This window comes from Physeter macrocephalus, chromosome 17 (genome assembly GCF_002837175.3).
Source record: "Physeter macrocephalus isolate SW-GA chromosome 17, ASM283717v5, whole genome shotgun sequence".
Taxonomy (NCBI): domain Eukaryota; kingdom Metazoa; phylum Chordata; class Mammalia; order Artiodactyla; family Physeteridae; genus Physeter; species Physeter macrocephalus.
The window spans coordinates 38,597,438-38,611,636 of NC_041230.1; the positions used below are offsets into that span (position 1 = coordinate 38,597,438).

Below are 14,199 nucleotides of genomic sequence, written 5' to 3' on the forward strand. Positions count from 1 at the left end.
GACGCGCAGGCCCAGCGGCCACGGCTCACGCGCCCAGCCGCTCTGCGGCACGTGGGATCCTCCCGGACCGGGGCACGAACCCGTGTCCCCTGCATCGGCAAGCGGACTCTCAACCACTGTGCCACCAGGGAAGCCCACAATTCCCTTTAATTTCACACATGAAGGGAATTCCCTGGTGGCCTAGTGGTTAGGATTCTGGGCTTTCACTGCCATGGTCCCAGGTTCAATCCCGGGTCAGGGAACTGAGATCCCACAAGCCATACGGCACTGCCAAATAGATAGATAGATAGATAAATAAATATCTTTATTTAAAAAAAAATAATAATTTCACACATGAAGATGTTAATGTTATGTTTTGCCAGCACAATGTTCATCATTATTTATTATCATTCTGTGAAAATATTCCATAGTCCTGATGTCAGCAAGGTGTGCTCTTTGCCTTCCTCTTCAATATGGCAAATGAATTTGCATTCATTCATTAGGCCTGTTTTTTTTTTACCATGGCTGTGCAAGATGGTCATTTTTAGGCTTAGGATACTGTGTTGAGAATCAGTTTAGTATTTATTCCTGTGCTCAGGTCAAATCCCAAATTCCACTTCATTAAAACCATAACTCAGTGTTTTTCAACCAATCCAACCATCATCTTCATCGTTAGCATTTATTGAGCACTTACTATGTTTCAGACACTATTCTAAGTGCTTTACTGCAATAACTAGTATCACGTTTTATCCTTCCAAGGACCCTATAAGGCAGATACTAATATAATCCTCATTTCAGACATGAGGAAAGTGTGGGACAGAGAAGTTAAATAATCAGCCCAGGAAGGTGAGGTGTCAAAGTGAGGATACAAAGCCAGGCAGCCTGGCTCCAGAGCCTGCCCTTGGCCAAGGCAGGACTGCTTCTCTAGGAGGTTAATGCAGAGGGTGTGTGTTAAGGGTTGTGTGAGTGACTAGTACACAGGAATGCAGGATTGGGAAGGATTTTGTGATGATATCTGGTCATATTTCATGTCTGTCTTGTGCATTTTGAGTCACATTTTAAAAGCCAGGAAGCAAGGCTTGACTCTCACTTGACAGACAGGGATGGGTGACTATGTGGAGGATGGAAGATGGAATTGTCTTGGAACCTTTACTGTGTTACTACCAATCACTTTAAAACACTTAAACGATTTGGAAGATCTTTCCTTCCATCTTATTTCCCTGTGTGTGCATAAAGTTATTGCACATGAACACTGTTCAATACAAGTCTCAAAGGGCACTTTTGGTTCCCATCCAAACAACTTCTGTTAGAACAAATGGAAACCATACAGATATACTAACACAGTGGGATTAAGGGATTAGTATTGATCACAAAGTAGTAAGTTCCCAAAACTTACTCACTTAGGCTAACTCTAATTTGGAGACCTATATCACTAGGAAAAATATAAAAGAAAAGAATATTTAAAACACCTGAATATCTAATTGTTGAGTAAGCTCTGATAGTAAATCATTGGAGCATAATGTCTTGTTAAATATGACAGGCGTGGGACTTCCCTAGTGGTGCAGTGGATAAGACTCCGCGCTCCCAATGCAGGGGGCCTGTGTTCGATCCCTGGTCAGGGAACTAGATCCCACATGCGTGCTGCAACTAAGAATTCGCATGCCACAACTAAGGAGCTGGTGAGCCTCAGCTAAGGAGCTGACAAGCCGCAACTAAGGAGCCCACGTGCTGCAACTAATGAGCTGGTGAGCCACAACTAAGGAGCCTATGAGCCGCAACTAAGGAGCCCACCTGCAGTGACTAAAACCCAGTGCAACCAACCAAATAAATAAATAAATAAATAAATAAATAAAATATTTTTTAAAATGACAGGTGTGAGATATAGGCTTGAAATAACTCTTAAATAATGTCAAACCCTCAAACCTATCATCGTGTGTACATAATGATTACTGAACTCTGGACACTAAGAAGGATCAAAAGAGGAAACCGTCTTTCTGATATGGTAAAGGGGTCTATTGGGTTTTGTTTTGGCTGTTTTATTTTGTTGTTAAACGAAAACCATGCCCTGCCCTCAGAAGGCTGGAGATGCTTACTGCCTAGGTTGTTCAGCCCGTATCATCTTTCCTGAATTATCTCATTTTGTTCCTCATTTTCTTTCCTTTTAGGACTCTCCCTCTGGAACCCAGACAGAAGTGCTCACATTTCCCAGCTCCCACCATGGTCTCAGGAGACAGAAGAGAGACTGGGTTATTCCTCCTATCAGCTGCCCAGAAAATGAGAAAGGCCCGTTTCCTAAGGCTCTGGTTCAGGTACAGAAGGAAGTTCTCTATTTCTCTGGGAGAAATTTGGCAGAGCAGGACAAAGGAGAGAAAGGGAAAGGAGCCAGTGTCAGAATCCTTCCTTGCTAATTCATTTCTTTCTGTTTTGTCTTCAGATCAAATCTAACAGGGAAAAAGAAACCGAAGTTTTCTACAGCATCACTGGCCAAGGAGCCGACACACCCCCTCTTCATGTGTTTATTATTGAAAGAGAAACAGGATGGCTAAAGGTGACGGAGCCTCTGGATAGAGAAGACATTGCCCAGTACATTGTGAGTGTCTCTTAGAAGGCTGTTAATGATGGGGTTACATCCTTTCAAAATTTTTTTGGTCAACTCACGCTGATCATGGATCAGATGTTCTGGACATTTGAAGAGCTTAACTTGATACCTTTAGACCTGTTGACAAGGAGAAATGACAGGAGAACCTGCAAAAATTGGGGGCTGTTCACGCTTTCCTTGTTAGGAATAAAGTGGGGAGAGTCCTGAGGCATCAGACATGATCCTAGACCCAAGATGTCAACCTGTTCTTGGGACTCAAAGTCCCTGACACAACGGCAGAGGCTGGTGATGATGTTGTGGAACAAAAACTATTTCTGGGCCTTGAGAGCACTGTGAGCTTAGGGAAGCTGGGAGGTAATGCGTTGATGCCAAACGCAGGGAAGTCTGCGGGGGGAACGCTAGACTCGAGCAGCCAGAGCAAATTCGACCCTGCTTGGAACCAGTCAGAGTGTTTTAGGCTTCCACCTTTATCTCCTAGGCCTGGCCCCCAGCCCTCACGTGGGAAATGGTGCTCTGACCTGGTGGATGTGTTCTCCAGCCCATGGTCTCACAGGTCATGGTCTTAACCAGTGTCATGACCTCATTGAAGCAGCAGCACGTGTGTGGGAGAAGTTCTGTGCTTGTGGGGGCGGGGCGTGCATACTTGAGTGGGAGGGAGTGGGGGCCGGGTGGAGCCCACTCTGCTTTGGTTGGACCACTTCTCCCGCCCTGTCTTCCCGAGTAACCCTCACCTGGCTCTTGCAGCTCTTCTCTCATGCTGTGTCTTCAAACGGGCAAGCAATCGAGGAGCCGATGGAGATTGTGATCACCGTGACTGATCAGAATGACAACAAGCCTGAGTTCACCCAGGAGGTCTTCAAGGGGTCTGTCGTGGAGGGCGCTCTTCCAGGTACGTCCAGCAACGAGGAGATCAACACCCATCGAGACACTTAGATTCTTTGCACCCCGAAGTGTTGGGGCTGGCGTTTGGGGTCAGGCCCTTCATATGCACAGAACTTCTTTGGAAGACACTGTGTGTGTGTAAAACATCCTACCTATAGAAATATGTATAAAATGTTTAAGCCCGGTTTAAGAAAGGAGCAGTTTAAGAACAACCTTCCCTGATTAAGTAACAGATCCTTGTTAGTAGTTTACAGCCCCTGTACAGTCCTTCCTGATCACATTTGTTCCCTCCTCCATAAAGACAGCCACCACCCTGACTTTTGTGATAATCATTCCCTTGCTTTCATTTATCTTTTACCACGTGTGTACTTACAGTTTTGCCTACTTTTCCACTTGGTGACAAACTGTTTTCCAAGGTGGCTGAACCAGTTTATACTCCCACCAGCAATATATATCATGGAATTGTTCGACTTCTTTTTGGCCAATCTGTTGAGTGTGTAGTTATATCTCAACGTAACTTAAAACGGAATTTCTCTGATTATTAATGGACTAAATAAGCATCTTATCATATGTTTGCTGACCAGCTGGGTTTCTTTACAACTTGTCTATTCAAGTCTTTTGCCCTTTTTTTCTCTTGGGCTGTTTGTCTTTTGCCTATTGATTTTTCTTTCTTTTTTTTTTTTTTTTTTTTTTTTTGCGGTACGCGGGCCTCTCCCTTTTGTGGCCTCTCCCCTTGCGGAGCACGGGCTCCGGACGCGCAGGCTCAGCGGCCATGGCTCACGGGCCCAGCCGCTCCACAGCATGTGGGATCTTCCCAGATCGGGGCACGAACCCCTGTCCCCTGCTTCGGCAGGCGGACTCTGAACCACTGCGCCACCAGGGAAGCCCTGATTTTTCTTTTTTTTTTTCAATGACAAATTTTATTCCAAAAGGGCTCCAGTAGTACCAGAGACATTGATATAGAGTTTGAATATTGTTTCTGGTAAGGTGAAAATGGATAAAAGCAATATTTCAAGTTAATATATTTTTAGATAATGTGATTTTAAATGTTTGAGTTAAAATGTAATAAATATTAATGAACTTATTTGCAAAACAGAAACAGACCCACAGACAGAAAACAAACCTATGGTTACCAAAGGGGAGAGGAGAGGGGGATAAATGCGATAAACAACCCTGCTGTATAGCACAGGGTACTTTACTCAACATCTTGTAATAAACTATAATGGAAAAGAAAAAATGTAATAAATATTAAAAATAGATGTTTTAGGGCTTCCCTGGTGGAGCAGTGGTTGGGAATTCACCTGACAGTTCAGGGGACACAGGTTCAAGCCCTGGTCCGGGAAGATCCCACATGCCGCGAGCAACTAAGCTGGTGCTCCACAACTGCTGAGCCTGTGCTCTAGAGCCCGCGTGCCACAGTTACTGAGCCCGCGTGCCGCAATTACAGAGCCCGCACGCCCGGAGGCTATGCTCTGCAACAAGAGGAGCCACCACAAGATGCCTGTGCACCATAAGGAAGACGCAACAAAGCCAAAAATAAATAAATAAAAGAAATAAATTTATTTTTTTAAAAAAAGATGTTTTAGTATTTTATCTGTTTTGAAAGGTTTATACAGAATTATAGGGGAGTTGTTTTTTTGTTTGTTTTTTTAAAGGAGAACCACTTTATTTTGAGTAGCAAATGAAACTCCATTTATAACATAATAAACAAACGTTCCATCAATTTCTTCACGGTTAGTCCAAAGAACAACTGTTTTAATTAGAATTTACATTTCACCTTAAATATTATAAAATCCATCCATGTCAACTTTGCAGTTTTAATTTTGCCTGATACTATGAAATAGGGCAAACCTTGATTGATGGTCAAATTCCTAATTTTTGCTGTTCAGCCACTTTTCTTGATCTTGCTCTCTGATTCCATACATTCCAGAGTGTTCAGTGGACTTGCAATAAACTTCCAAGATGAAGGGGAATTTCTTGCTCATTGTTTGCCTGAACCTTTGACTTGTATTCATCTTTCTGAACAAAAAATATGCTCCCCAAATGCCCACAAGTTCAGCTACTAAAACTCCTTTAAAGATCTGCTTTGCCAGTGGATCCATAGTACGGGCTATCCTGAGGCGCGTACTCGTGGGGCTGTGCATGCCTGCCTATTGTTTTTTTTTTTTTTTAATGTATTTTTGGCTACGTTGGGTCTTTGTTGCTGCGCATGGGCTTTCTCTAGTTTTGGTGAGCAGGGGCTACTCTTCGTTGTGGTGCGCAGACTTCTCATTGAGGTGGCTTCTCTTGTTGCGGAGCAGAGGCTCTAGGTGCGTGGGCTCCAGTAGTTGTGGCTCGCAGGCTCTAGAGCGCAGGCTCAGTAGTTGTGGCACACGGGCTTAGTTTTCTGCAGCATGTGGGATCTTCCCGGAGCAGGGATCGAACCTGTGTCTCCTGCATTGGCAGGCGGATTCCCAACCACTGCACCACCAGGGAAGTCCCTGCCTATTGATTCTTGAAGAGTTATTTAGATATTCTGGGAGCTAGTACTTTGTCTGTCACAAGTGTAGTAAATATTTCCTTCTACCTTGAAGGCAACAATCTCAAATGACCATTCTCTCAGGTGGGCTGTGGCTAAGAAGCCAATTATGGAAATTTCTGATATTTTTCCTATTTTATACACTATTCACTCAGTATAAGAGACATAGCAAAAATGTTTTAGCTTAAGGTTATTTATTCCCCATACTCCTCACCCACCCTCCCCACCCAAAATATCCTCTGGAAAAGCTGGGTTCTGGGAACACCACTTGCTCGTTTGGTGGAATGCTTTCTTCCTCCCCTAGCGCTTTGGTCAGAATTTTGGAAATTAAAGTGTAGCTTGACTAAATCTTCTCCTTTGCTTCCAGGGACCTCTGTGATGGAGGTCTCGGCCACAGACGCAGACGATGATGTGAACACCTACAACGCTGCCATTGCTTACACCATCCTCAGCCAAGAGCCTGTGCTGCCACACAACAAAATGTTCACCATCAACAGGGACACGGGTGTCATCAGTGTGCTCACCACCGGTCTGGACCGGGAGGTCAGGGGTCAAGAGGATCCAGAGGGTATTGAGGGCAAATAGCTCGATCGTCTGGATGACGTAAAACTCTGCCGAGGCCAGTTGCTGCTTAGTATGGTGATGGTTCTGAGCTTTGTATCTAAACTTTTGTCCAGAGGTTTGGGGCCAGGCAGGCAGGCAGGTTGGCATTTAAGCAGATGAGAAAATAATCTGTTTCTGTGCCATGGGCTGGGCTGTGCCTGATGTGGCTGTCAGTCCTGACTCGGGTGTGTTTGATCTCTACAGAGTTTTCCCACATATACCCTGGTGGTTCAAGCTGCAGACCTGCAAGGTGAAGGCTTAAGCACAACCGCAACAGCTGTGATCACAGTCACTGACGCCAACGATAACCCTCCCATCTTCAACCCAACCACGGTAATAACCCTGCAACTCCTTAGAGAGTCTCCAAAGGTCCTTGGTTGTTTCCCAGTATCTCATGGGTGAACCCTTTGGAAACGTTTCCCAGACTAGTAAACTTGAAGCTAAAAACCAAGCAGGTCGGGATGTCAGTTGTCTCTGCCCTCCTCAGCCTGGGGCCTATTGACAACAGGTTTCTGAAGTTGCAAAAAACACCTATTTTTAGTTTTTTTTTTTTTAAAGGAACCTCCATATAAAGATGTTAAAAAATAAATAAAAATAAGAAAAAAAAAAGCACCTATTTACTCCATGTCCTCATCTTGGTAGCAGATCTTACCAGGTTTTAGTTATTCATTGAACAAATATTATCTGGGTTTATACCAGGCACTGTCTTAGACGCTGGGGATATTATCACAAACAAGGCAGACGACACTCCTATTCTTGTGGAGTTTATAGTCTAGCTAGGGTTACGTTAGACAACTTACACTGATTATTGTGTATAATAAATAAATAAGTAAGTAAGTAAGTAAATAAAATAAATATTAAATGCAGTCGAGGAGAAGGTATTGAGAGCTGTGTGAAAGAACCTGAAACCTTATTGTGTTACTTAGAAATCAGCTTAATGGTTAGTAACAAAGATTTGACTCTTGTGGTTTAAACAAACAGGGTTGACTTTTTCTCTTGTGTCACTAACGGCCCAGAGGTAGATAGTCCACTCAGCCAGTAGAAACCAAGCCTCCTTTATCTGCTTTCCCACCGTCCTTGGTACATGGATTCTATCCCCATTGTCACCTTGTGGCCCAAGATGACAGCTGGAGCTCCAGCCATATCTGTGCTTCGTTCAGGAAGAAGGCAAAGGCGAGGGGGCATAAGGCCTTGATGTCAAGTCAAGTTTTCTTATTTCTGTGAAGACCCATCCCACAAGTTTCGTTTACCTCTTACTAGCAACTGCTGTCTGCAAGGAAGACTGGAAATACAGTATTTTCTCTGGGCACGTTGCTGCCATCAACCATGTAGTTAGTGAAGAAGAGGAGAGTGGATATTCAGTAGACAGCGGTGTCTGCCACTCTAACCTAGCCACTGTGAGTACAAGAGGCTTAAGAAAGACAGTTTTTTTTTTTTTTTTTTTTTTTTTTTTTTGCGGTACGCGGGCCTCTCACCGTTGTGGCCTCTCCCGCTGCGGAGCACAGGCTCCGGACGCGCAGGCTCAGCGGCCATGGCTCACGGGCCCAGCCGCTCCGCGGCACGTGGGATCCTCCCGGACCGGGGCACGAACCCGCGTCCCCTGCATCGGCAGGCGGACTCGCAACCACTGCGCCACCAGGGAAGCCCAAGAAAGACAGTTTTAATGCCCCGCATCAAAAGGAAGCTTGATGAATAGCAAGAACTGAAAAACAGTCAGTGTAGTGAACCAAATGAGGCCAGGTCCTGCAGGACCTTGTGGGCTGAACTTAGAATTTCAGAATTTAGCCTGAGTGCAGTGGAATGTTGTCAAAGGGTTTTAAGTAGAAGACTGTAATGACCAGACATTTATGAAAATTACTGGTACCACTGAGAGTGATGGGGGAGACGGGAATGGGGGATAAACTACAGTGTCAGCAGTTGGGCCAGAGTATGCTGAGAGGCGCGGACGGCCAGGGCCTTGGCTCTTTCAGGTACTCACAGGGCCCCTGAGTGCTGGCTGCTCCACCAACGGGAAATAAGGGCCATGCTGGTAGGGTGGGCACTTCTTCGAAGACTCATCAAAGCTTGGGCTCAAGAAAGGACTCCCTCAGCCCCCTGAGCCCTGGCTCCACTGCTGGGTCTGAGTATGTCCTAAGTGACACATCCTTTTCTTTGCTCTGCAGTACGTGGGGTCGGTGCTTGAGAACGAGGCTAACGTGGTCATCACCACACTCACAGTGACCGATGCCGACGTCCCCAATACCCCAGCGTGGGAGGCCGTTTACACAATATTAAACGATGACGAGAAGCAGTTTGTTGTCATCACAGACCCAGTAACCAATGAAGGCATTTTGAAGACGGCTAAGGTTTGTATGGTTCCTGGCAAGATGCAGAAATTGACAACACAGCCAGAGGCCCTTGTCCCCTGGTGTCTTCTCTGAAGTAGATGAGCGTGGCCTTGGTGGGGTGGGGGAGGGCAGCTCTCCCAGATTCTGGTGGGGTTTGCAGTGACTCTTCAGGCTCAGGTGAGAAATCAGGAAGCTCCCACACCGCACCCTACAATTGAAGAGGAAGTACCATCTGTTTTATTTTTATTATTAATTTTTAATAAATTTATTTTATTATTTTTATTTTTGGCTGCATCGGGTCTTCGTTGCTGCGCGCGGGCTTTCTCTAGTTGCGGTGCGCGGGCTTCTCACTGCGGTGGCTTCTCTTGTTGCGGAGCATGGGCTCCAGGTGCGCGGGCTTCAGTAGTTGTGGTGCACGGTCTTAGTTGCTCTGCGGTATGTGGGATCTTCCCGGGCCAGTGCTCCAACCCGTGTCCCCGGCATTGGCAGGTGATTCTGAACCACTGCGCCACCAGGGGAGTCTGTACCATCTGTTTTAATACGTTCTTTCTCTGAAACACTTGCCCACTCCCCCATATCCATTTTGCAAATGAGAAGAAAGATGGTTTATGGTCTCTGCTATTTTGCTGGGTGATTTTAGTAGAAGGGCAAATAAGCCTGTGAAAGATGTCTAGGAAACTTGAACAGTAAGAAGTTGAGTGATTTCCTTGTTGAAGTTAGTCAAAGAGTTAATGAACGGATCCCTAGGTTAGCGCCAGAGGTTTGACTTCCCCCTGAGCAAGCGAGCAGACCCTTCATTTCTGAATCATTTAGTACGTCATCTTAACTCCCACTAAACATTTTTTTTTTTTTAATTTACTTATTTTATTTACTTTTTTTGGTTGAGATGGGTCTTCATTGCTGCGATTGGGCTTTCTCTAGTTGCGGTGAGCAGGGGCTCTTCGTTGCGGTGCGCAGGCTTCTCATTGCGGTGGCTTCTCTTGTTGTGGAGCACAGGCTCTAGGCGCACGGGCTTCGGTAGTGGTGGCACGTGGGCTCAGTTGTTGTGGCTCGCGGGCTCTAGAGTGCAGGCTCAGTAGTTGTGGTGCACAGGCTTAGTTGCTCCGCGGCATGTGAGATCTTCCCAGACCAGGGCTCGAACCTGTGTCCCCTGCATTGGCAGGTAGATTCTTAACCACTGCGCCACCAGGGAAGTCCTTGCGCTAAACATTTGATGTCAGTGTTTTCTGTTATTATTCTATCACCAAAAGAAAAAAGGTAGTGATTTGAGTTCCCACCATACACAAGGTCCTTCATAAAAGTTCCAGTTGATCCCTTACAGTGCCTCTGTGAGATAGTTCCTTTTCCTACTTAGTTAGGTGTGGAAACAGACCCAGAGGTTCTGTTGCCCAAATCACACAGCTAGGAAATGGCCTGGCCGGGATGTGAGCTCAGTGCCGACTGATTCTGAACTTCATGTTCTTTTTATTTTTTTTTAATTTTTTAATTTAATTTAATTTTATTTTTTTATTTTATTCGGTATGCGGGCCTCTCACTGTTGTGGCCTCTCCCGTTGCGGAGCGCAGGCTCTGGACGCGCAGGCTCAGCGGCCATGGCTCACGGGCCCAGCCGCTCCGCGGCATGTGGGATCCTCCCGGACCGGGGCACGAACCCGTGTCCCCCGCATCGGCAGGCGGATTCTCAACCACTGCGCCACCAGGGAAGCCCTGAACTTCATGTTCTTGCCACTAAACTTACTGGGGTTAGGGAGGTGGACAGGCAGGGTCGTTTGTCCATTTGCTGTCACACGGGCAGCATGTCAACATAGGATGTGAACATTCTTACTGGTCTCAGGTAAATAAATGACTTACTATGCTACATGTGTTAATAGAGGCTTGCCACTTGAGATTTCATGTAGTTCATCTTTATTCTTTTCCTGGGGTTCTCAGCATGAATCTGGTTGCATGTTAGTCACTGGGAACTTTTAAAAAAAAGTATTGACGCCCAGACCCCAACCTCAGAGATTCCTATTCACTGGCTCTGGGGTTAAGGTCCAGGCATGTGTTTTCTTTAAAAGTTCTCAAGTCATTTCTTCTTAATGCAGCCAGCTGTGAGAACCACTGATATATTGCTAACCAAAAAACAATAGTTAAGGATTTAATGTGTTTTTTTTGTCTAACATAAAATGTATTTTTTCTGCTCTTTAGGGCTTGGATTTTGAGGCCAAGCAGCAGTACATCCTGTATGTGCAAGTGACTAATGTGGCCTCCTTTGAGGTCACTCTCCCCACTTCCACAGCCACTGTCACCGTGGACGTGATAGATGTGAATGAAGCCCCCATTTTCATGCCTCCTCAGAAGAAAGTGAATGTGCCCGAGGACTTCGGCTTGGGCCTGGAGATCACGTCCTACACCGCCCAGGAGCCAGACAGATTTATGGAACAGAAGATCACGTAAGTGTGAGGGGTTTTCCACTTACTGGCAGCAACTGGCTGTGTGCGTACGTGTATGTATAAAATATTTTGTTCATGGCATTTTTATCATCATTGGTCTGTGGAAGATCCTTCTCTTGTTTGGCTTATTTATAGTTTTATCCCCATTCCCCACACCTTGTCCATTCCGTCCATGGTCAGCCATTGTCGGTTTACTGTGCTTCCTCTCTTTGAATTCACTTAGTGTAGTAGGAATGTGGTTTTAATTTACATACATGGTATTGTGTTATAAGTAGCTTACTGTTTTGTTTTGTTTTTTTGTAAACTTGAAGGCACTTCTATAATGTAAATCACAGCCACAGATGCTGAAAACACACATACAAACCAACCAACAGCAACACCACTGTGGCCACGTATGATAAAGGATGTTCTTATTCTTTTGAGAGCTGGGTCTGATGACATACTTGGTGCTCCAGTGTGACAGTGGTGGAAACTCAAAGGGAAGACTGTTAAGCACAAATCCAAGCATGGCACATCTGCGTCTTTTTAGTAATAGCATGATTTCCAGGGGTAACAAAGGCCTCGGTCACTTCCTCTTCTCAGAGAGAGATTCCTACCTGTTAATATTTACTTTAGAGGAAACTATTAGAATGCTCTGAACTATTTAGAAAAAAGGTTATGCAAATCCAGTATAGAGTCCCACTCGGTAATAAATTGAGCATGTTCTTGTTTGGAGGGGGAGGTGTTTGTGTTTTAGTATCAGTGCCTGTGACTTATTAAACGTAAAACAAACATGAAGTTTGAGTGCAGCTTCAATTTCTGAGTTATTCTGGGAAGTGCTAATTCTATCCTGATTGGAAGGGCTCATAAATAGCTTTAAACTGTGCATGTGTGCCATATGGATATAAAGAAACCAGGTAGTGATATTAATGGCTGCTAGAATCATTAGGTCAAGGATGATGAGGAATTTTTAAATGGAGGAACCAAGCTGGGACCATCCAAACCTTCTGATAGATTTTAACATCTGCTGGAAGAGCAAGGACAGCCCAACATGAAGTGCCACTCGAAGTGATTCAACAGCATGTACACAGTGCCGCTTAAATATTGTATTTGGGGGAGAAAAGAAGGGTTGAAACAGAACCTAATCAAGCCTCAGGGTTTGATTTTGATGCAGTACAGAGAAGGAACAAGTTAAATGCCATGAGGAAGCAGTCAGCCAAATGCAGAATATGGGAGCTCTATGTCAAATGACCCAGTTTCTTTAGCAAATAATGACAGAAGGGTGGGGGTGACTGCTTAGATTAAGGGTGTTGATTAAGAGGAATCAACCAATTGTAATCTGTAGACTGTGCTTAAAGATGGATTCAAACAATCCAACTATAAAAGACACCCTTGAGGCAAGTAGAGAAACTTGCGCATAGACTTGACATTAAGTAATTATTATTTTTGCTAGGTGTGTTAGTGGCATCGTGATATTGTAGGATTTTTTGTTTTGTGATTAAAGCCTTGGGTTGTATTGTTTCCAGCCTGTGTTGATATCTTAGCTTGTAGTAATGAAATAGGTAGTTCAAAGCATCTATTTGGGGAAGTTCAAGGACCAAGTCTAAATAATGTTTGCAGAGACCCTTACCCCCTAGAATAAAGACCACTCGATATATGTAGTTCATTGCTTTGCACTTCTAAAGACGTGAGGATAAGCCCACAGGTATCCAGGACCCTTTCCTCCTTCTATTTCTTTATTTCCTTTTCTGAGCCTTTCAATGACCTCGATAGATAACTGGGCAGTATATCTCTGTTTTTCATGCTTACGTTTCTTCTGTTTCTGGTATTCCTAATAAGGTGTGGCTTAACAGGATTCTCTTGGCATTTTGAATAAGTTTTTTGGGGGGGTGGCTATGTAAGACCAGAAGGAGCTTTACCCTCCCTGGCACCTCCCGTTAAATGCCAATAGTGCAGCATACTCCCAAGTCAGCATGTCAACCCAAATCTCCAGTGCTCATGGCGGGGGTGTTGGGTGCCATACTGTGACCATTTGAGAACTGCTGTACGCTTTAGGGGGGTCAGTCTGAGAGAAACTAAAGAAATCTGACATCTAAATGCCATGCCTGATCCTGGATTGCGTTGGGACAGAGGCGTGGGGAGGGTGGTACAGTTTGGGGGAAATCTACAGTTTGAATATGTACCATGTATGAAGTGGTAGTACCATATCAAAGTTATATTTCCTGAAATTGAAAATCAAATTGTGGTTATGTAAGAGAATGCCTCTGTTCTTAGGAGAAAGCACACTGACATTTTCATGAGTAAAGGAACATCATGTCTGCGACTTACTCTCAAATGGTTCAGCAAAACAAGAAATTATGTGTATGTGTGCATCAACTTTTGTATATAGCAAATATCGACAGTGGATGAATCTAGGTGAAGGGTACATGGATGGTCATCAAACCTTTCTGGCAAAATTTCTGTAGGAGTCATTATTTTTTTTGAAATAAGGAAGTTAGAAGTATCTATCGACAAAGAGGGACCTTAACCTTCTTCAGCTACCTACCGTTCGCCGTTCCCGTTCTCAATCAGAGCTTGTGTCTTTCCAGGTATCGGATTTGGAGGGACGCTGCCAACTGGCTGGAGATTAATCCGGACACGGGTGCCATTTCCACTCGGGCTGAGTTGGACAGAGAGAACGTCGAGCATGTGAAGAACAGCACATACACGGCCCTCATTATAGCCACTGACAATGGTGAGGATGCCCTTACCATTTGGTTTTGGCTGCTTCACCCTCCTGACCAGCTCACTGCCTTGCCCCTATCCTTTTGGAGGCATGAATTCTTTCTTTTTCTTTCATTCTTCAACAAAGCGTTCTCAAAGCATTGTCCAAAATGTGCAG

The 14,199-nt window shown here is 44.8% G+C and overlaps 2 protein-coding genes across 3 annotated transcripts in view; one reads left to right on the forward strand and one right to left on the reverse strand.

Annotated features, from left to right (window-relative positions):
- The window catches only part of CDH1 (cadherin 1), a 96,439-nt gene that overhangs the window by 69,510 nt on the left and 12,730 nt on the right, over positions 1-14,199 (forward strand). For both annotated transcript variants that reach the window (XM_007110766.4, XM_055078974.1), the window contains 8 exons: positions 2,145-2,288; positions 2,414-2,569; positions 3,323-3,467; positions 6,346-6,521; positions 6,786-6,914; positions 8,744-8,926; positions 11,095-11,339; positions 13,907-14,052. In XM_007110766.4, the coding sequence (XP_007110828.2) occupies positions 2,145-2,288; positions 2,414-2,569; positions 3,323-3,467; positions 6,346-6,521; positions 6,786-6,914; positions 8,744-8,926; positions 11,095-11,339; positions 13,907-14,052 (1,324 nt within the window). The remainder of the gene's footprint in view (positions 1-2,144; positions 2,289-2,413; positions 2,570-3,322; positions 3,468-6,345; positions 6,522-6,785; positions 6,915-8,743; positions 8,927-11,094; positions 11,340-13,906; positions 14,053-14,199) is intronic.
- Positions 5,311-6,113, reverse strand: LOC112065216 (protein CEBPZOS-like). The gene has a single exon (XM_055078975.1). The coding sequence runs from the start codon at positions 5,602-5,604 to the stop codon at positions 5,332-5,334; it is 273 nt and encodes a 90-aa protein (XP_054934950.1). The 5' UTR covers positions 5,605-6,113; the 3' UTR covers positions 5,311-5,331.

Bases quoted from the DNA above. Each gene is read 5' to 3' on its own strand.
- LOC112065216 (XM_055078975.1), bottom strand. From the start codon at position 5,604: ATGCACAGCCCCACGAGTACGCGCCTCAGGATAGCCCGTACTATGGAT.